Raw genomic sequence first — 23,360 nt, 5'->3', positions numbered from 1 at the left:
AATGAGCTAATAGCATTTCCAGTCACTTTACCTACATTCAAAATAAGCCCATTAGATTTTAAGCTCAACACCTAAGTGATATTGTGCACTTCACTTAAAATATCAAAAATTAAATTGAAAAACTGGAAAAGCCACACAGCATCTACAGTATCTATGGGCCTCTTATCTGATGTAAATAGTTTCAAACTATTTAGCAGATGAAGAATTACCTGATGAACATTCAGCGGTCCATCTGAAATGAATGAACAAACCTCTTGTACCATGTTAATATAAGTGCCAATACGAACAAATTATTTTCCCAAGGATGAGAAATTACTAAATTGACATATGGTTTAATCTCAGCCAGAAACTCAGCACCACACAGTGCTCACTCTCTCCAATGAGATGGGGGAAAGAATCAGAAAAGTGAGAAAACTCAGAACACCAGGCAACAAGAATGGCTGGCAGGCACTGTCTATCTTTAGAAACACAATGCCAGTACAAGAGAGGAATGTGAATTTCTTTAAAAACTTGCCATGTTTTAAATATTTAAACAGAATAAAATTTTCATCAAGTTATTCAGAATTTCTTTTACTGTGCTTACATTGCTTATCTACTTCAAATTAGCTCTAAAGTATTCATAACTGCACTGCAACTTTAAGGAAATGTGAAGTAAACCAGAAGTGTTTGGTTAAACATTTGTTAGTTACCTCTATTAGAAACAGGCGAGCAACAGGACTTACAATTCTGCTCCTAAATGATATTAGCAAATCTTTGGAGGGATAAAATTCATGACTTGGCCAAAGCACTTTTGCCTTCTTTGATTTATATAGAAACAGTATGACTGCATATATTCTTTAATAGGTACATGTGTTTTTTCTATTTAAAGTTTACCATCTATTTCTATAAGTCATCATTTATTTTAGCTATTTATCAGCAGAGACTGAAAAAATCATGTTTAAAACCAGGTAAGTTTACCTTTTTTTCAAGTTCTTGTTTTACAAACTCACATTTCCGTCTGAGTTTTATATTTTCTTCTTCATTTTGGGATAATTCTTCTGTCAATTTATCACACTCAATTTTTATCTTCTCCAATTGTCGACACTGAGTCTTGATTACATTTTTCTCTTCTACAAGTTCCATCTGATGGTAATGGGAAAACAGATTATAAGGTCACTTTATGGGTTATTTTAAAACATTACCAGACTGTAGAGTTTCTAATCCATGGAACACTACTACAGAAGGATAATTTTATTTAATTTTTTACATGTAAGTTAGTTATATTAAGAGCAATCACTTATCTGAACATGGAAAACATGTATCACAGAGTTCTAGAACTATGCAGTGTTTTAAAAGCAACAAGTAGAAGTCTCAGAGTCTGCATTTCAACTCTGCTACACTCATCAGCTTACATCATCTTAAGCTGCTTTCTGCAACTTTTCCATTACTGAAATAATTTGGAATCAGAAAGTCTAGAACTATCATTTCATTTCAGGACCTAATGTTAAATTAATATCTGCAGGGAAATAACTGCAAAGATTTGGTATTTTTAATATGGTGTGGTTTTAATGCTCATCATTTAACACTGGAGAGAAAAATTTAAAAAAAATTCAATGGATTTGAAAGCCCTAAATAGGTGAGTGAATAAAGTATACTAACTTTCCAGTGGAAAAGATAACTGACTGGAACTGACAGATCCGATAAATTCTCTAGATTATCTAAAAAATGAAAAAAAAAAAAACCCACACATATATTACTCAAAACCAGGTTCATATTGTAAGAGATGTATTGTGGGATGCAGTTGCACACAAAAATAAACCTGCAGAGTAAATTCCTTCTTGAGGAAAAACAAAAATTCTATTCTCCCAATTACACTATAAATGTAACTTTTATGGGGAAGAAGGGTAAGGAGAGAAGTTTTACAAGTTAATTTAGACACCAGAGCTAACAGAGTACAAAAGCTCCTCTGAAGAACTATTCTGAGAAAGAATTTTGGTGTCTTGAGTCCACAAAGACTTATAGACATGAGGTCTGCAATGCCTAAAACATTTTCTGTGAATATGCTTATAAAAATCAACTTTTCACTTCCTACTAAAGGTAATTGCATTATAATGTCTATACAGATGGAGGTAATCCAAGAACCAAATTCCTCACTTATATTACTTCTGAGACATAATGGAGAAACTTAATTTTTTTTGATTTCCAGTATGGACATGGCAGATGTGAGCATAATTTAATTGATCTGGATTGAACCCATTTTCCACATCTGATAATCTTCAGAAGAAAACTACACCCACTTGGTATGCGTATAGGAAACAATTCAAGAAGAAATATGCATATATACACAACTTTATATGTATAGATACATATTTCTACATAATCTCACCTTAAAGGTTAATACTTGAAAGTGCTGTCAGGCATAAGCACATTTTGTATTTCATTATTCTAAGAGAATAAGGATATTTTTAAAGCAAATGAGGACCTGTAGCAAAATTAGGGGTCAGATTCAGACCTTCTGAACATATAGCTGACTGAGGACCACTGAGCAAACCACTTAATTTCCTATGCATATTTTATCTATAACTTTAAATAATAAAAAAGGCACTATAGAGACAATGGTTGGGACTCCTTTAGGAGGTTCCAGCAGAAACAGAATTAAAAGCTTAAGCACCAGAATCTCAGTATTGAGACAGTAAGATCCCTCTGAACACTGACATCTTGTACAGAATTCTATGTTCTCCAATTCTACTGCAAAATACGATGTTCCTATGGTACCTCCTCTGCTACCCCAAAAAATTCCTATCTACCTTCTAATTTTTAAATCCAGTGCAAGACTACAGAAAGACAGACAAGCAGAATGACAGACAGCAGAATGTATCACACAGAAGAAGCAAGGCAAGAATAATGAGCATCAAAAGTCACTTCTTTTTACAATCTATGCAGCAGTTGGTCCTAGAAACACCGCTCTGCAGCCTTGGTTTCCTGAAACTAACTCAACAAAATTCCTCCTCTAGTTAAGTCTAAGGCTTTGAGTCTTAATAAAATAAATGTGTTAAATTTCCCTTTACTCCCCTGTTCTCTCCCAAGTGACCTTTATTTTTAAGACACTAACTTTAACAACCTCTGGACAGGGTTATGTATATTCTTTCCCAAAAGCAGTTACAAAGGCTGGATGAGGCTGAGGCATAAACAAAGTCAAGAATATTAGTATAACATTAGAAGACGCATGATTACTGGGCACAATAAAAACCCAAAACTTACTAGTCTGAAAAAAAATTAAAAAGTAAAAAATTCCCTTTCTGGTGTATTTTCCTAAACTCTACTCTAAAACTGCAATATTCAAATAGAATTTGATAAAATGCATGGTAAGTTTACCTTAATTTGGAAAAAAAATATGTCCATAAAAGTGAAACCCAATTGCAATGTAACGATGAGTTCAGGCAAAAAGTAACCAAATCAGCGGCACGATGACATGTTCTTACCAGATCTTCCCCCATTTTCTATTTTGTTTCACTTTCACCTACAGTCTTTGAATCAAGAGAAGGTTGTGCCTTATAATTTTGTATACTTCTTAAAAAAGTTTCCTAACCTAATATCTTCCAAAATTCATCTCCCTCAAGCCTTCTGCTTGTCTCTGTTTCAAACCAAAAATGTATGTAGATTAAGGATTCTGGGAAAGTCATGGCACTGTAAATGAAAGAGGGAAATGGCTTTTTAAAATATTCTGTTTAGGTATAAAAATCAGTACCAATATCAAGGCACTTTCTGCAAGATTCAACTTTCCATAGAAGAGGAACACATGGTCACGATCAACTCATTTTTTGATTACTACAATCCAAAATACACTTTGCTTCTCTCCCATTGATGTTAAATGTACAGTCTGAAATTCAATGCAATTGTCCAAGAAAAAAAAAAACAAAACAACTCACACACACATATTTAGATAGATCATTTAAATAACGCTAGACACATTACAAATTAAATGCCCAATATGAAGCACTGCTGTCAAAATATTTTCATTTTAATGATCCTTCCATTAACAATTATATTCATAATGCCTTCTGGGTTAGTAATTGCTTAAGAATTATTGTCAATTATTATGTCATGAATGATACATTAAATTTACATCCTTTTCTAAGGAGTGTCAATTCATAACTGCAAAAACGTGGAAAATATGCATTTTTACCTAGTTGCACATCTGTGAGAAGAAGAAAGGAAATAAACATGCTTGTATTACTTATGACAAAATACATAATTAATCACTTAAGCTTTGATTAAGGATTTTATAGCTTTTTAAGGTTAAATTGATAGAATTTTGACATGAATAGATTTTTAATTTGATGAGACTGAGGTAGAAAGCATATTTATAGTGCTTCAGAAGCGCACTCAAACCATATTGGTAATTTACAACCTACCTACAAAACTACTGCCTCCATTAATATGAATATACAAATTATTAGTATTATTAGGACATACAAAATACTCTCTTACATATACATTTAACCATGTAACCAAAATTGCTTCAATGAAAGTACAAAGTATAGTTTATACAACTGTTAACAGCTAATTCTGCAACTTAGACCACTTCAACTTTTCAATTTTATTCAGATCATTAAAGCCACTAAAATGCTCATTTTCTTTGCAATGCAATAGCCTTGAATCAGGAACAAATGATGTAAACTAAAGACAGTAACTTGTTTCTTCCTGAATAAAATTCTATATTACATCATTTACTGTAGGAACTTAGTTTTTTGAGAAATAATACAGAAAATAGAAATTTTAAAAAAATCTTTAAAATAGAAAGATCAAAATTAACCTTAACAAGGGTCATACATTATCACTACTCACATTCTGAAAGTGTTTGCAGATATGACAGTGTTTTTGCACCACACAATTTAAACATTTAAAAAATACACCACCCCTGAAACATTGCAAGTTCTTTAACAGGGCCACGACTATAACTGTAAAAATAACAGTTGAAGAAAGAATCAGATCACATTAAAACACTACAGCCTCACGTATCCCCCTCTGTTCATAGCTGTTCTGATCACAGGCATACTGGTTTCACTACTTTTGAACTATGAAAAGCTTTTTGTCTAAAACTGTTACTGTTACATTCTTTTTTTATTCTGAACTTTAAACTTTTATAATGACCTACAATAAAATGTGTTAAATGTTTTAAAGCCCATGCTTTATTACCTTCATCACTCAATAGGAGGGGGACATAAAAAAAAGTCTGACATTGGAATTCTTCAGAATAAGTACCTTTAGCATTCTAATCTGAGCCTCTGCATCATCCTTTTCTTGTTCAAGGAGTTTCATGAGCTCTTGAACGTTTTGTTCGTGTTTGATTTTAACATTTTGTAGTTCTGATCTAAGATCTGCCAACTCCTGTTGGTGAACTTCTCTTTCCATCTTCAGCTGCCTGCTAGCTGAAGTCATCTCTTCATGCTTAGATTCCTGCTGTTTCTGGAGATCCAAAAGGCTCTTATGTAATTCCTTTTTTACTTTCTCCTCTTCTGCTATTCTGTTTGCTAGTTCCACACGTACAGCACTTAAGTTTTTTACATCTGCTTGCATTTCTAGGAGTCTTTCTTGGTCTTTTTTATGGATCAAGTTACTAGTTGCAAGTTCTGTCTCCAAGTTTTCCTTTTCAGCTTGCACTTGATTTTGTAGAAGAACTTGCTTTTTCAATTCATTTTCTAATTTATTTACAGTACCTTGAACTTCTTTGATCTCTTCTTCAAGAGATACCTGGTGAGATTTCATTTCATTCAGTTCTACCTCTTTGCAGTGTAAGAGTTCTTCCTGCTGGGCTCTCTTTGTAAGCACATCATTCAGCTCTTTCCGAAGGTTTTCTATTTGGTGTATAGCAGAGAGAAGCTGACTTCTGAGGTCATCCTTTTCTTTGAGGGCCTAGGAAAGAAGAAAAAGAAATCCAGTGCAACCTAAAGTAATCCAAGAAAATTGTTGGAAGCAAGTCCTTAGCCATTCCTAATGCCTAAGGAACAATTAGCACACTTTGTTCCATGAAAACACAAAATTTTTGCTTGTTATTACCTCAGTTCAAATGTATTCAGTATTTATTTAAATTTAGACACGGAACATGTGTGACCTCAAATATACACCTGTCCTTAAACCATGTCGCTTCCTAAGCAGAGATAGTTTTGGTTAATTCCTTGCTTTTCTCATCCTCTTTGCAGACTCAGATGGATTTCTTTGCTGGTTCTTTCAAACAGCAAGATGGAGGAAGCAAGACAATACAGCAACACTGTAGCAGAATACAGGGAGGACTACAGGTCATACAAACTTTACCCACAGGTCCATTTCATAGGCTGACTTGTTTTGCTTATTTTCTGAAATACTATATCCGAAGTGTATCAACTTCATTTTTGAAGCTACACACAGTTGGTGAGTGACTAGCAGTTAAAAGCCTGGATCACTCATGTATCTAAGCCAAAAAAGCAAAATGAAATACAGAAATAATAAAAGATATAGTAATGACTATGAGGCTTTTTTTTTTTCTGAAAAAAAGTATTCAGTATTTCAACTTTCCTAAAATTGTCTTGTAATTCTAGCTGCATGATTTGGCTTAAAAAAAAAAGAAGCACCCACAACTAAAAAATTTTTTTAAAAGTTTTCTACATTCCATATTTAGAAGAAAATACATTCCAAAAGACACAAGATGTTAGAAATTTCATTGTCAACCAATACCAAGGATAACCACATAGGCAAGACTTTAACCAAATTATCCAAATAACTCCAAAAGAATGAAAATCTAAACAGTCTTTCTAAAGCCCACCTATTGTCTGAAAATATTTCTAACATCTCACAAAATTGCAAGCTATGATTGTAACCCAATTCTGAAACTTTGCAATCAACCCTTTGAAGTTCTATCACATAAAGCAAAGCAAACAGACTGCCATTTCTCCTTTTTCTTCATTATTTATTTTTATAGAGTTTTGTCTCAGATGTTCATTGTGTGTATATTTCCCAGCTGGCTAAATTATGTTCATCTAGTTCCCTGAAGCTTATCACAAATGCTGCATCTAGATTGACTGTATTCTCATTTGGAAACTGTCTAAAACTTTGTATTGAGAACATAAATAATGTTTGTATTTTTTTTTTTGCTTACACAATGACACTGTTTATTTGTATTACATATCCTCCAATAAAGAGATTTTCCTCAGGAGTGACACTTACCCCAAGCTCATTGGTAAGATGCTGATGATTTTTTGAAATAGGAACAAATATTGACAACAGTTCTTAAATGCAGCTTAAACCAAAGTGACTGCATCTAGCATTTTGATGTATTTGTGTCAAAAAAGAGGTTAAACCCATATCAAGGAATCTTATGCAACAAAGAAAATGTCAAGGTGGACAGCACTATCAAATGTCTACATGAATAGTTATTTCAGAGCATTTTGGGGCTCCTAATGCTTGTTATTCACAACTCTCCTCTACTTTTTGCTTCTCATTTATCTCTCACAGAGACATGTATAATTTCTAAATAATTCAGGTTTTCTTCCTTTCCTTAACACCTCCACATATCTAAGTAGGAGATCAGCCAATGATGACACCAAACTGGGAGGAGTGGCTGACACGCCAGAAGGCTGTGCCACCATCCAGGGAGACCTGGACAGGCTGGAGAGTTGGGTGGGGAAAAATTTAATGAAATATAACAAGGGCAAGTGTAGAGTTTTGCATCTGGGCAGGAACATCTCCAGGTACCAGTATAAGTTGAGGAAGGACCTGTTGCAGAGCAGTGTAGGGGAAATGGACCTGGGGTTCCTGGTGGACAGCAGGATGACCATGAACCAGCACTGCGCTCTTGTGGCCAGGAAGGCCAATAGCATCCTGGGGTGTATAAGAAGGGGGGTGGCTAGTAGGTCCAGAGAGGTTCTCCTTCCTCTCTACTCTGCCCTGGTGAGACCACACCTGGAATATTGTGTCCAGTTCTGGGCCACTTAGTTCAAGGACAGGGAACTGCTTGAGAGAGTCCAGCACAGAGTCATAAAGATGATTAAGGGAGTGGAGCATCTCCCTTATGAGGAAAGGCTGAGAGAGCTGGGTCTCTTTAGCTTGGAGGAGACTGAGGAGTGACCTCATTAATATGTAAAATATTAATTAAATTTACAAATATGTAAAGGGTGAGTGTCAGGAGGATGGAATCAGGCTCTTCTCAGTGACAACCAATGGTAAGACAAGGGGTAATGGGTTCAAACTGGAACACAGGAGGTTCCACTTAAATTTGAGAAGAAACTTCTTCTCAGTGACAGTAACAGAACACCGGAACAGGCTGCCCAGGGGGGTTGTGGAGTCTCCCTCTCTGGAGACATTCAAAACCTGCCTGGACACATTCCTGTGCAACCTCATCTAGGTGTTCCTGCTCTGGCAGGGGGATTGGACTAGCTGATCTTTGTTAGGGATTCGAAGGGACCTCAATTGTGTGATTCTGTGATGAGCAACTTTGTGAATGTTTGCAAACCTCATTTCCTCAGACTACTATTAGGGCTAACCAACACAAGAAGATTACTATGGAATGAATTGTTGGAGTATGGATAGAGCAAATTATAACAAAAAATAAGGAATATGCTAGGTAGCTCAGGAGAGAAACAGCAACCCCAGGAGTTGCTGTTAGGAGTTGCTCTTAGATTTACTAGAGTTTATTAATTTCAACTTGTTACTAGCGCCACTGCGACTTTGCACTCTGACCACACTCGTGCATTTATGTACCAGTTTTAGAATAGGTTACTGGATCAGGAACAACACAGGATGAATGCAGACTTCCCATACTTCACACCACGTACCCCTTGGAAACTACAATATTTGAGCAGGGCAAAACAGTGGATGGCATGGAGCCATCCTAATCCCGTCAGATTTAGTAACCTAAATTGGACGTACATCACTAGAAAGAGAGTGAGAAAAGGTTAAGAAACCTCTGTTAAAGCAAACATAGGCTATACAATATAGCAGACTGCACCAGCAGAACATGTAAGTTAAGGTAAATGCTCACAGCATGAAATTTAGCACTACACCAACCACTATAGGAACAGGCACCTTTTGACCCAGCCACTGGAAAATACAGAGACTCAGATTCATTACAGACAGAATGATGGTTTCTACTACTATTCCAAGACAGGATGATGAGTATTAACATTGATGCGAGTGCTTCCCTTTAAAGCAGCATCAGGAACAGGAAAAATCAAGGAATTCTGCTAAGTCAGAAAACAAAACAAAAGACCCAGTAGATTTTCCTGAGAAAATTTTTAGGAGGAGAAAGAGAAAAATAAGTGGTTTGCCACACTGAACAAAAACAAATTAATAGCCCAGAAATGTTACGTGATCAAATTTCGAGCTCATTTTTTCAAATAAAAAGTTCTGAAAAAAAAACACAAGGAAGATGCTGAAAACATACATGAAAAGAATTTTTAAAAATGTACGAAAATATAAGGAACACAGACTATGTATACGAACAAAAACCTAGGAATTTCATGGCAGGTATTGGCAGCATGTTCATCCCAAATGCAGGCAGAGTGCCTTTTTTGCTCAAATATCCAGATTTTGCTAAAAGCTCTGCACATTCTCAAACAAACAAAAAAAAAATCTACTTTTCTGCTTCAAACATCAAATCCAAACCGAGCTGCAGTCCTTATGGTATTTCAGAACCTGCTGTCTTTACTTGAAATAAAACACATCATTACTAAGCCTAGACTCTGAGAAAAGCTTAAATACAGAATGAAATTAAAAAATGCACCAGTTGTGCTAAAGTCCACACAGCATTACAGTCTGCTAACAATTTGACATACATGGTGAAAATAAACACCTGCTTTCAAAAGATGTGACCACTGTCCACTACGTGAGACAATGCATAACTTGAACTTGGGTTATTACTTAATGTGATTAAAATTTTTACAAAAAATAACATCACATTATTTCTTTAAAAATAACTAAAAATAAGGTATGCTAACTGTTAACTGAAAAGATAAAGTAAAAACAACATTCATGGAGGAACTTTCTTCTCTACAAGGAGAAAGCCTTGATTAAGTGAAGAGACTGAAATAAATATGGGATAAAAAGGAAAATGTAGAACTCCATAATAGCTAAAAAATATTGCCACCTATTAGATGTTTTATAGTTCACCAGAAAATCTGGTCCAAAACTTCAGGAGGAAGGTGGTTTAAGCCACAGTTTGCATAAATGAACTCCTTACCTTCATTTGTAAAATATATGGAAATGGTAATAATAATTAAAAAAAAAAAAAAAAAAAACAAACCACAACACAGTCAATCTTACCTGACTGTTCTTGTCCATCAGTTGGTTGATAGTTTCATTTTGTTTTTCCACCTCAAGACCCAGTTTCTTACATTTCAGCTTCCATTGGCGGATGGTTTCCTGTGCTCTCACCTTCAGATCTTCTCTTTTTTTCTCAGTCTCGAGCCTGAGTGCCTCTGAATGCTTTAATTCAGCGAGGTACTGTTCTGCTTCTTTGGTAGTCTCTTCAACCTGTTGGGCTAACTCAGCAGACTGGAGTTCAGTTTGTCTACGTCCATTCTCACAAGCCTTGTAGCAACTCTGTATCTCCTTTAGCTGGTCCAGCATTTTTTCCTGCTGCTTCTCCCTGTTTTCCAGGTCAGATGTTAATACCTGGAATAATCATAGCAAAACATAATAATTCTAACTCACAAGATATGCAATATGAAACCTTATAAAACAACATACAGTGATGTTAAATTACATTTCTATCTAAAATATGAATAGCATAAAAGATTTTCTTGACTACCAGGGAAAGCCCTGTTAGCCCACAGGATCTCCCCCCTGCAATGGTAAAAAACTTCAACACAAGATATCAAGTACATGGTTACTCTATCCAGTTTTTCACTTTCTGCATTTGTTCCTCTTCTGGTTGTTCTTATTTAAATTTTCAGTTTAAGAAGGAATCATTTACCAAAATCCTCATATGTTAAACACTAGACAAATATGGAATAAAGCAAATAGAAAGATAAGGAAATTAATATAAACAGATGAGAGGAAAAAGGAAATTGACAAGGAAAGAATAGCATTCACCACAAAAGTAATCTATAGTGTACGAGATAGGTCTTACCCAGTTTTACACTGGGCATGTTGGAAAGCAGTCATGAATACAAAGAGAATAGAGCAGTTTGGTAGATGTTTCTAAAACAAAGTGAAAAAATGTTCAAAAATGTAGCAAGCATACTAGAGCCAACATTAGTTGATGTTTCAATACTGAATGAAACGTGACAGAAACAGAATGGAAGACAATAAAACCACACATTTTAAAAATAAAAAGCGCTGCTTATCTTGAATCTGATTGTATTTATCAGGACAGCCTCATAAGCAAGTCAGGAAAATGTTCTCTGTCTATCTTCTGCAAGGGCATATTCAGTAAACAGTTAATGAAGTTTCACTACCAAAACTGAATTTGATTAAGATGACATTAGTATTCTGTGTTTCAGGCCTATTTAAACTGTTTTCATACTAGTCAGTATTTTCATTAATGATTCAGATGCATCTCATTGGCCTGCTCTGTAGCCAGTCAAATATATTATCAAGCTTCAAGGAACAGCAATACATTAGAGAATTAGATCTCAGAATGACTGAAACAAACTGAAGATGTAGTCTGAAATAAACAGGGTGCAATTCAGAAGGGACAAGGCAAAAATACTTTGCCTAGGAAAGAATAAGCAGCTTTACAGATGCACAAAGAATGACTATTTAGACAAATGTCCTTCCAAAAGGGGGCGTGGGACATGACAAGACTTGATACTTGTTCTTTGGTTTTGTTGGTTTGCAGGAGAGAGGGGGTGGACTGGAATGGACTGACGTTCCAGACAAGGACAATCAGTCTGGCTTGTTACTCGTACACATGACATGAAAAAAGGAGTAGGATAATCCACTGGACAATCAGCTGCTCACCTGTAGGATATTCTTGCTCTGGACACAACTGATACAAATAATAAAACAATAGGTAAACACATTACAGAATAATCAGGAGTAAACCTTACACTGGTGGCAAAATGAAAAAAGGAGTGTCTTTCTAGATGTAGAGTTATATACATTAGGAAAAAAACCACTAATATTCTGCTTCACTATTAAACATGCATTTTTATGCTCATAAGGCAAAAATGACCATGCCTAACTTTGTAAAAAGTCCTGATTCATAAAACAAAAGGAACCAAAAAACCTCACAAGCTACAACTAGCAAAATTATATCCAAATGAGTTAAATTTCAAACAAAAACAACAAAAACCAATACCATAACTTTTCATGGAAAGGATTTAAATTCTCAATGTAGCAGAAGTCAAAAATAGCCTGATAAAATACAACCAGACACTACATTTACCCTTCTACAGTTTTTTAAATGGGTAATCATTTCTTCAGAGTCACGTGATTTTACATGCCATTATCACTTCCCATTTCACGACTTTCTGCAGATACTATAAAGGATGTCATTTTAAATAAATGTACTATTCAAATCTCCATCATTAAAAAATAGTTGTATAATTTCCACAGAGAAAACACTTCATTAATACAACTACAGCTCCCACAGATTACACACTTATTTTCACATTCCTATCTCACATCTTAGCCTTCTAGGAAATGGAGAATGTAAATATTTTAAGAATTTCTATGACACATGAATATAGAGATTGTTGAGAGTTTTCTTCAAAGAACATATTTATCAAATTTTCTCCTTCTCAGTTGTGACTGTGCTAAACAAGAGCAAGATAACCTAAGAGAAAGCAGAAGCTATGTCAGGAGGTTGCTCTTAGTAGAAGAGCAAAAAAAAAAAAAAGAAAAAAAAAATCATGTTTCTTGAAATCTCAGTTTCTCTTCCAAGTAAAAAATTACTAAACTTGTGATTCCACAAAACTTTCTATGCAGATGAGAAACGCTGCCTTTATAGATTAAGACTCCAGATTCCAAGGAGCATCTAGTGTCTTTGGTGGCTGAAGGTCAGTTACACAGAGAACTCTTGTGAGCTACTCCAGATGCAACAGAAGCATGATGATATTCTGTGACATACATCACAAAAGTATGGAGGTTCTCCTGATAAAAGCAACTCAGGATATTCAGAACAGTTTGCTGTTAAAATGTATTGTAGATATAGATATATATATATATGTATGTACAGCAATTGTTAACATGTTCCACATCGCAGAAAATACTGGCATATTAATGCTCTAGAAATGTGAACGCCATAATTTTTTTCAAAACTGAAAGAAGTTTCTGTCAGCCCCCAGACTGCAAGACGACCACAGACATTTCAATTGACAGGCTCTGGCTTGAGATCACACAGAATCACAGAATGTTAAGTAATGAAAGGTACCTTGAACAATCATCTAGTCCAATCCCCCTGCCAGAGCAGGAACACCTAGATGAGGTTACACAGGAAGGCATCTAGGCAGGTTTTGAATGTCTCCAGAGTAGGAGACTCCACAACCTCCCTGGGCAGCCTGTTCCAATATTCTGTTACCTTTACTGAGAAGAAGTTTCTTCTCAATTTTAAGTGGAACCTCCTGTGTTTCAGTTTGAACCCATTACCCCTTGTCCTACTGTTGGTTGTCACCAAGAAGAGCCTGGCTCCATCCTCGTGACACTCACCCTTTATATATTTGTAAGCATTAATGAGGTCACCCCTCGGTCTCCTCTTCTCCAAGCTAAAGAGACCCAGCTCCCTCAGGCTTTCTTCATAAGGGAGATGCTCCACTCCCTTAATCATCCTCGTGGCTCTGTGCTGGACCCCCTCCAGCAGTTCCCTGTCCTTCTTGAACTTAGTGGCCCAGAACTGGACACAATATTCCAGGTGTGGCCTCACCAGGGCAGAGTAGAGGGGAAGGAGAACCTCTCTGGACCTACTAACAACCCCCCTTCTAATACACCCCAGGATGCCATTGGTCTTCTTGGTCACAAGGGCACCGTGCTGGCTCATGGTCATCCTGTTGTCCACCAGGAACCCCAGGTCCCTTTCTCCTACACTGCTCTCTAATAGGTCCCTCCCTAACCAACCTATACTGGTACCTGAGGTTGTTCCTGCCCAGATGCAAAACTCTACACTTGCCCTTGTTATATTTCATTAAATTTTTCCCTGCCCAACTCTCCAGCCTGTCCAGGTCTTGCTGGATGGCAGCACAGCCTTCTGGCACATCAGCCACTCCTCCCAGTTTGGTGTCATCAGCAAACTTGCTGACAGTGCACTCTAGTCCCTCATCCAAGTCATTGATGAATATATTGAATAGTACTGGTCCCAGTACTGACCCTTGAGGGACTCCACTAGATACAGGCCTCCAACTAGACTCTGTCCCATTGACCACAACTCTCTGGCTTCTTCCCTTCAGCAAGTTCACGGTCCACCTTACTACCTGATTGTCCAGACCACACTTCCTCAGTTTAGCAGCGAGGATGCTGTGGGAGATTGTGTCAAACGGTTTACTAAAGTCAAGATAGACCACATCCACTGCTTTGCCATCATCTATCCACCCAGTTATGACCTCATAAAAGGCTATGAGGTTGGTTAAGCATGACTTCCCCTTGGTGAAGCCATGTTGACTGCCCCAAATACTCTCTTATCCTTGATATGCGTTGAGATGGCACCAAGAATAAGTTGTTACATCACTTCCTTGGGAATGGAGGTGAGGCCGACTGGTCTATAGTTACCCAGGTCCTCCTTCTTGTCCTTTTTGAAGACTGGAGTGACAATTGCTTTTCTCCAGTCCTCAGGCACCTCTCCTGTTTCCCAAGACTTAGCAAAGATGATGGAGAGTGGTCTAGCAATGACCTCAGCCAGCTTCCTCAGCACCTACATGTGCAGCCCATCTGGATCCATGGATTCATCGATGTCCAGATTGCTTAATTGGTCCTTAACCCAGTCCTCCATTGTCCTGCCCTCCTCTGGCCTCAGGGGTACGGGGCTCCTCAGGACAGCCTCTGGCACCGTAGACATAGAAGACATTCAGTAACTCTGCCTTCTCTTTATCTTCAGTCACCAGAGCACCACCTCATTCATCAATGGGCCTACATTGCCTCTAGTGTTAGTTTTATCTGCCATGTATTTGAAGAAACTCTGTTGTCCTTGACCCCTCTTGCAAGGTTTAATTCCAAGGAGGGCTTACCTTTCCTAGTTATCTCCCCACACTCTCTGACAATAGCCTTATATTCTTCCCAAGCAGCCAGCCCCTCCTTCCATGATCTGTAGACTCCTTCCTTCCACTTGAGTTTGCCCAGCAGTTCCCTGTTCAACCAAGCAGGTCTCCTGGCTCCCTTCCTTCACTTCCTACCTGTTGGAATGCTCTGAACCTGAGACTGGTAGAAGCAGCCCTTGAATGCTAACCAACTATCTTGGGCCCCTTAACCTTCAAGCAGCCTCACCCATGGGATTTCCTCTAGCTATTGCTTGAAAAGGCCCAAGTTGGCTCTACTGAAGTCCAGGGCTGCAACTCTGCTTGCTATTCTGTTCCTGCCATATGAGATCCTGAACTCCACCATGTCATGGTCACTGCAACCAAAGCAGCCCTCAACCTTTACTGCTCCAACCAGATCCTCCTTGTTAGTGAGGATGAGATCCAGCAGTGCTCCTCTCCTAGTTGGCTCATCCACCATTTGCATCAGAAAGTTATCATCAGTGCACTAGAGGAAACTCCTAGACTGTGGCTGGCTGGCTGAGTAGTCCTTCCAGCAAACATCAGGGAAGTTAAAATTCCCCATGACAACCAGTACCTGTGACTGTGAGGCTGCTCACTCTCTGTAGGAGGCCTCATCAACTTCCTCACTCAGATCTGGTGGCCTGTAATAGACACCCACAACACTATCACCCAGGCCAGCCTGCCCTTTAATTCTCACCCACAGACCCCCAACTCGCTCCTCATCCACCCCGGACAGTGCTCAATACATTGTAGTTGCTCTCTCATGTAAAGAGCAGCTCTCCATCACCACACCTGGCTGGCCTGTCTTTCCTGAGAAGGACGTAGCCATCCATGACCACATTCCAGTCATGTGAGCTGTCCCACCATGTCTCCGTAATTGCCATCAGATCATAATCTCCTGCCCAGACACAGGTTTCTAACTCCTCCTGCTTATGCCCCATGCTGCATGCATGGGTGTGCAGGCATTTCAGAGAGCAAGCTGAGCACACCGATTTCACCCTAGGGGGTGGGAGACTTCCCAGTCTTCCTCAACACTAGAGTGTTGCCCCACTGGTACAAGCCCAATTACAATCCCATACCCCTTTGAATCTAGTTTAGAGCTCTCCAAATGAGCCCTGTTAATTCCTGTCCCAACATCCTTTTGCCCTTGTGAGATAAACCTTTCCCACATATCACTATCTGGACTGGAGTATTATAAAACCAGCCATTATCAAAGAACCCAAAGCCCTGCCTGCAGTGTCAGTCTTGTAGCCAAGCATTTATGGACTGGATCCTTCTATTCCATGCCACATCATCACCCAAAAATGGAAAGAGGGAAGAGAAAATAAGTTGTGCCCCAGACTCTTTCACCAACCGTCCCAAGGCCCTGAAGTCTTTCTTCATTGCCCTCAGACTATGGGATGCAGCTTCTTCCCCACCTGTGATCAGCAGTGGGGAGTATTCTGTCAAGGGCACCAGGTTGGGCAATGCCCTGGTGATATCCCTGGTCTGGGCTCTAGGTAGACTCCACACTTCCCTATTATGAGGATCAACATTGCATATTGGGCCCTCTGTTCCTGTCAGAAGGGAATCACCTACTTCAGTTACCCTTCTCTTTCTTTCTTTCTTATCAGAGGCAGTCTTGAGGTGTGGTGTCAGCTGCCTCTTCCTTTGTGACCTCATAGACAGGCCTTGCACCACATCCTCACCTACCTCTCCCTCAAGATCCAAGGCCTCAAACCTATTACAGAGGGGCACCTGGAGAAGCAAAGCAGGTATGGAGGGGGGTTGCCTGCAATGACAAACTGCGACTTGCTTCCAACCCTCCTTGTCTTTTTGGTCTCCTACCTCTGTCTGACAGTGACAGAGCAGGGGCTACCTCAGGCCTCCCCACTCTGCCCAACAGGGCAGGCAGTCTATCACCTTTTGGGGCATATGTCCCTTGTGCCTTTCTGACCGGCTCACTAGGGAGTTACTCCACCAGTCAATCTCCTTCTCAAGCTCCCTGATGGTCCTCAGTCTCTCAACCTCCTCCTCACACCTCACGCAGGTGGAATGCTGCCTCCCTCACTCAGCAGCAGCAGCCTCTGGCACTCCCTGCAGATAGAGACCTGAACAGCCACAGATCAGGGCAGGTCCTCCTTCTGAGTCAACACAGTCTTTTTGGGGCAAGCTCTCTCTCTGGAGGAAACCGTGGTCAGCTGCAGTCTGGGAGACTGCCAATAGGTGAGATGGTCTATCGAGCAAGGAGGGACACAACCTCTGCACCCTGCTGCACGAGCTACCGCACCCGCTGCTGCAGCACAGTGTGGGTGGTACTCACAGCCTCACACGCTGGTCTCACCTCCCAGCGCATGGAGCGCTGCCCTTCCTGAGGCTTTTTCGAGGCTGGGGGGGGGGGTGTGATCACCATTACCCTGGCAATGCCCACACCACATCAGCTGCTCTCACAAGAGCTGCCGGGTCCCGAAAACCCCCTGTACCTCAAGATGTGCTGATGCAGCTCTGGCTGCGCTGGCTCCGACCATCTGACCTCAGGGACTGACTGAGATGACACAGAACAGAGATTATCAACAAACTCTAAACCAGATGCAACGTTTGCCCCTACTAAAATGGCTGTGCATCTAATTTTCTTCATATCCAAAAATCTCAATATGTAATCTAGCTTTCAACTTTTATAAGAAACTGGAGGCACAGAAAGATGCCAACTTTTTCTACTCGGAGCCTAGTTATTTATTCGTATAAGGTGTAAACTAATAACCATAGGCACTAAACATGTTACCATTCTGGTAACAAACATAGTTTGGACTTCTAGTTACTAGCGTGACTACACATATCATACTTTTGACTTGCATTTTCAACACCTAATTTATAAAATCAAATCACCACAAACTGCAAACCAAAATTCATTCTAGGTATAGAAAGCAGAACACATAGGGTAGTTAGTGCCACATTCCTTAAAACTTTTATGAACAGTTAAAAATGCAAGTGAGGATTACAAATTTGCTACAATTTACAGAACTAATGCCTTAGATCACAGTTAGGTGCAAACATTCTATACTGATAAAAACACAGCCACATGTCACCCCACCATGCTAATTACATCAGTCACCTAAAGTAGATTTATGTTTATTTTTCTCCATCCTCTCTTTTTTCTGCTCTGTATCTCAGCAGTGCAGTCACCAGATTCTAATGCTATGTAATCATACTGCTTGTCATTGATACTGTTTTCAACAATGCTATCCAAATCATGCACCTAATTATTTCTCTTATCAACTTTTCCTGAATTCAGAGTTCATATATCAGTTTATTCATCTAAGCTAATCTGCATATCTTCCTAACCATATTTTATCTAACCATCAAAAACTTTTAATCCAGAATTTTTCATGTAAGCATAAATTCTGTTAATCGAATAATCAAAGATGTGCACATTGAATCAGACAAGGGTATTTGTTCAGTAAAAGGTATATTGTACCTGCCTCCTCCATATTTTCCCAAAGCATAACCTGTTACTTGCTGTGACAGGAAATAGTTTATCTAAATATAGGTAAAACACTTTTTTTTCAAGTTGATATATGATTCTACATAGAAACTTTATCAAAGTGAATAGCACCTGTACATTTGCAATCTGTAGTACTGTTTCAGCATTTGAACACCATTGAAGGTATTGATTTACCTTATTTTATAAGAATCTCTTTTTAACTTAGGAAATAGTTACTTTTTGATTTTCAAATATCTTAATTGGCTCATATAATTAAAATAATTGGCTAACAACATCTTTAGAGGATGAAAAAGACATAAAATGAATTTTAATGAGGAAAAGATCTTCATCCATCTTCATATGGCTGAAAGACTTATTGACTAGAACACTTCTTATCTTAAATAAACAAATAAATAACTTTCAGAAAATCTGAAATATTTTAACAATCTGACTGCTGTTACTGTACCAGACAATACTGTAAGACTACTTTAACCTAATTAGAATGAGAAGTAATTATAGTAAATCAAACAATTTCATCAGCATTAGAGTCTAAGATGATTACAGAGAAATTAGGGCACTGCATCTTCATAATCCATTTATTTCTAAGCCATAATAGTCACGTCAATATAGTTAGCTATAACAGCCTCATATCTATATAGTTCCACACAGAAAAATATATTTAAGATAGTTGCATACATCAGCAAGATCTTACACAAGCATCCTCAAGCAAACTATAGCAACTGAAATAAATTTTCTATTAAATTTAAAAATTAATTTGAAATTGAACTCACTTTTAATAATGAGTTTAAGAATGTGATTATAATCACTTTTATCCTCTCCATTTTACATCATATTGTGAGCTTATGGCAACTTTCAGGTACTAAATGTACAACATATAAAACTCAAATGTTGAAAATAATGACATTTAAATAAATCAAAAGAAATTTCTAATATCACATGTACACCAGAGGGAAGTGCAGTTACATCCTGCCCACTAACCAAAGATAAATAACACTCAAGTCAAACATGACTGGTCACTTCCAACTGGGAATCAGACTATCTGATAGGAGCAGCTGTTAGAACAGGCTTGACAAAATGCTTTGTTAGCATATAAGTTTAGAAATTCACATCCTTGCATTCCTTGATGTCTCATTAAAATAAAAATACACTAGTTATTTTCCTGTTACTGCCGCTGTAGGAGAGTGGCAGTGGGAAGCAGATAAGAAGTACAAAGTATGTTCTGTTCAAATAATTGGGGAAGTGAAAGATTTCTAACTTAAAGCAATGGCAACGACCCCAGCTGAGCACTCTTCCAGCAGTATTTTCACAGAGGAGGAAATCAGTATTAGAACATCATTCTGACCCCCAAGAAAGCATGTTTGACAAGCAGAAGTTTAAAAAAAAAAGAAATAAATAAAAAAGGGGCTTCTATGGGTTTTTATCCCATTAACTCCTGCCACCAAAGTAACTGGAATTTCTCAGGCCCCAAAAAAACAAAAACCAGCATGTTTTGGGTTAGTCTGGAGCTGTATTGGCCAGCTAGAACACAAGTGGTCATGGGCATCAGGAAATGAGTTCTGCTTGCTTTGTCCTCTATAGGAGCACTCTAGGTCTTTTTAAACCTGTTCAGTGACCAATTTTTATGAAGCATGTAGGAATTTATTTTGAGACTTCAATCTTTTCCAAATGTAACTTGACATGGGAAAACAGCAGAAGTAAACTGAACAAAAAGAAAAACAAAATTCCTACTTTTGAATTTCCAAAGTGATACAACACTCTTTCAAAGAAAAGTACCTTCGCTGGAAAAATAAACACATAATACAAAATGCCCATTTTACTGAACGTCCCAAAACAAGTACAACAAATGTTATATACTTGACTACTGAAATACCGCATGGGGTTTTGAAAATACCCTAATTTCTCCTGACAGTCATGAAACACAATAGAAAACAGTTACTGTTCAGGGATCTTACTACCAATAACAAATCTAGACAAGATCCAAAAACACACAAATATCCTGTCTAAAAAAAAAAAAAAAAAAAAAGGGGCTACTGCCTCCTTATACCTGTTTTTTTGTTCAAGGTAAAAGTCCTATAACTAAAATTCCAGGGTCAGAGACTGCTGTTACACTTTTCACAGAGAGTCACTTCAAATAGCATACGTTTACCATAAATAAGAATGCTAATATTTATTCATATAATTATTATATTTTATCTAATTGTTAAAAGAGAGCAGTTATGATATATTACTGTTACTCTACTGCACTATCTCACAGAACAAGGTATCCCATTTTGTTTAAAGTTTAACTTTACTTCCTTATTCCCTATTCCATTGTGCTATAGAACTAAATTCTAACTTACAAAAGTAATTCCAGAAATCATTAATGGTCACTGCTGATAAAAATCAGATCACCTTTACTTTGCATGTGTGAAAGACAAGTAATCCAAACCAAAAATTCATGGGCAATAGCAAATACCTTTCTTAATTTATTAACAAGAATAGAAAGAGTATGACAGTTACTCTTTAAGAGTTACTCCCTAATCTGGCACATCACCCACCTTAAACACATAAGAAGATATTAAAAAACAAACAAACAAAAACACTTACCTGTATGTGCATTACAAGCTGGGCTTTCTCCTTGTCCTTACGTTCTATGCATTTCTTTAGTTCTTCTACCTCTGACATTACAGTATTATGACTCAGCTTTGCTTTAAGCTCCAAAATGTGTTTCTCTAGTTCTTGCTTCTCTCTCTCATATCTTTCAGCTACTATAAAATAGTAAGAACAGAACAATAGGCCCAGCAGAAACATCAACTTGTGGAATTTTTTTTTCCCTCATTTTCCTTTTGCTAATTTTCTTCTCTACTTAAGACTATTCTACAACTATTGATTTTGATCAAAGTATCTGCAAAAACATGGCTATGCCTATATCATAACCTTTTAAAGAATGTGACACTATTTTTCTGTTTATCCAGTCATTTTATGGGAGTTTTCCCCCAATAAAATAAAATAGGCTGGAAGAAACATTGGGAAATTCTGGTGTAAACAAAACTTGGCTGCAAACTTCAAGGCTGGGATCTTATCCCAGCAGAGTAATACCTCTTGATTTGGAAGTCACACTACCTATGGATTTTATGTCTAAATCCTACAACTACAACAGAAGTTCTTGATGGGAGTAAGCTGTAAATTTCATCAAACAGAAATTAAAAGGTCTTTAGTCATAAACAACTACTAGAGGTAAAGAAAATCTCCATGTGCTTCCCATACATCTTTGAAGAAACAGAAATAATGCAGTAAGGAGAAACACAACTGCACAAATTCTATAAATAAATGTGTATATCTTAAGAGCCCCAGTACATTTTTATATGGTTCCTAATTTTACAACAGTTTTGATTTATAACTATAAAAGAAATGGAAAAAATAAAATATGCTTTCACTAACATGATAGACATATTGTTTCAAATAAATTCACTTTTAAGCAGATACATTAACATGACTGGAGAAAAGCTATTAAAATGACTACATTGTGTTACATGTCTGAAGCTAAGCCATGTACAAAATCTACCCATTTTCCAGTGCTATGTATGAGATTTGTAAAACACAGTCAGAGTCCTATTTTAATAACCAAGATAATTCAGTAGCTGAAGTATGAAAATATAAAAAGAAGCCATTAAGCAAACCAATTAAACATTCACAGAGACACTGGACTTGGAGTCACTATCCCTCTGTTATCTTGAGTAATACATTTCTGTGTTAATAAGGAGAAAGACAAATACTTTCTCTAATGCCTTTTTTTATTATATTTGAAAAGTTTAAATACAGATAGATAACTAGCAAGGTAGCGAAGACCTTGCTAAAGTGGTAGTTAAATATGCAATTACATCTTGAAAGTTTTAAAAATATTTTTCTTCAAAACATCATGTTTCCATCTCTCAAATTCTGACATACTGCAAACAGAAGCCCTGAATGCATCATACTGGAAAATTTTCTTAACCTCTCTGGAACATGTTGTTACCCCTCAGAAATTCTACCAGAAATTCATCAAACTCATCTTTTAAGCCAGCTAGGTAAATGACTTCTCTTAGAATTTTCAAGATGGCAGAATTTAAACTGTAAATGGACTGAAATGTAAAATTTCAGAAAAAAAAACATTATTTAAAAATATTTAAAATGTTTTTTTTTCCACAAGAAAAACCCACTATCCACTGCTTTGAAATTGTCTCTAATAATCTTCATTTGTCTTAGCCATGCAAGTCATGGTATTTCATCCTAAATTTTAATTCTTATTGCTATTTATTTGTTAATATTCAGGTGCCAGTACTTATTAACTTAAAGCCAAGCTGTTAAATGACTGCTTTTGTTGAAACAGTAGAATTAGATTAAAAGAGAGAATTAATATCCAGGCTAACTAACTAATTTGCAGGTCCATAGTGCAAAATCTGAGAGTTGTACCTGTTCTAATCCTCCTGTCATCGTCTTGTACATTTTGGTAGCTCTGGCGGTGCATAGTAACACCTGAAATTTGATGCTGCAACTCTACACGCTCCCCTTCTGCTCTCAAAAGTTGGGAACGAAGATCCTCAATCTGAAATGCATGTACAAGTATTAAATATTTAGTGAAAAACGGAATGAAGATTAAATTGCATACTTTTGTTAAACACTATAAAATACAAAAAAAGGCTATGTACAAGTAATATTTATAAATTAATCCCAAGAGTTCTGCAGATGGTAAACAAAAAGACAAGTTCTTTCCTAAT

General features: G+C 37.4%; 1 protein-coding gene across 1 annotated transcript in view; it reads right to left on the bottom strand.

Annotated features, from left to right (window-relative positions):
• Window positions 1–23,360, bottom strand: part of CEP128 (centrosomal protein 128) — a gene marked incomplete at its 3' end in the record, with an annotated part of 122,417 nt that overhangs the window by 62,368 nt on the left and 36,689 nt on the right. Inside the window, exons 11-15 of the mRNA XM_080344806.1 lie at window positions 23,056–23,188; window positions 21,211–21,371; window positions 10,276–10,626; window positions 5,245–5,895; window positions 958–1,122 (exon numbers count right to left, since the gene is read on the bottom strand). Of these exons, the coding sequence (XP_080200932.1) occupies window positions 958–1,122; window positions 5,245–5,895; window positions 10,276–10,626; window positions 21,211–21,371; window positions 23,056–23,188 (1,461 nt within the window). The remainder of the gene's footprint in view (window positions 1–957; window positions 1,123–5,244; window positions 5,896–10,275; window positions 10,627–21,210; window positions 21,372–23,055; window positions 23,189–23,360) is intronic.

The sequence above is a fragment of the Nesoenas mayeri genome, assembly GCF_963082525.1.
Source record: "Nesoenas mayeri genome assembly, chromosome: 5".
In the NCBI taxonomy this organism is placed as follows: domain Eukaryota; kingdom Metazoa; phylum Chordata; class Aves; order Columbiformes; family Columbidae; genus Nesoenas; species Nesoenas mayeri.
Note: the sequence above shows the minus strand (reverse complement) of the source record. Positions and strands in the feature narration are given on the sequence as shown.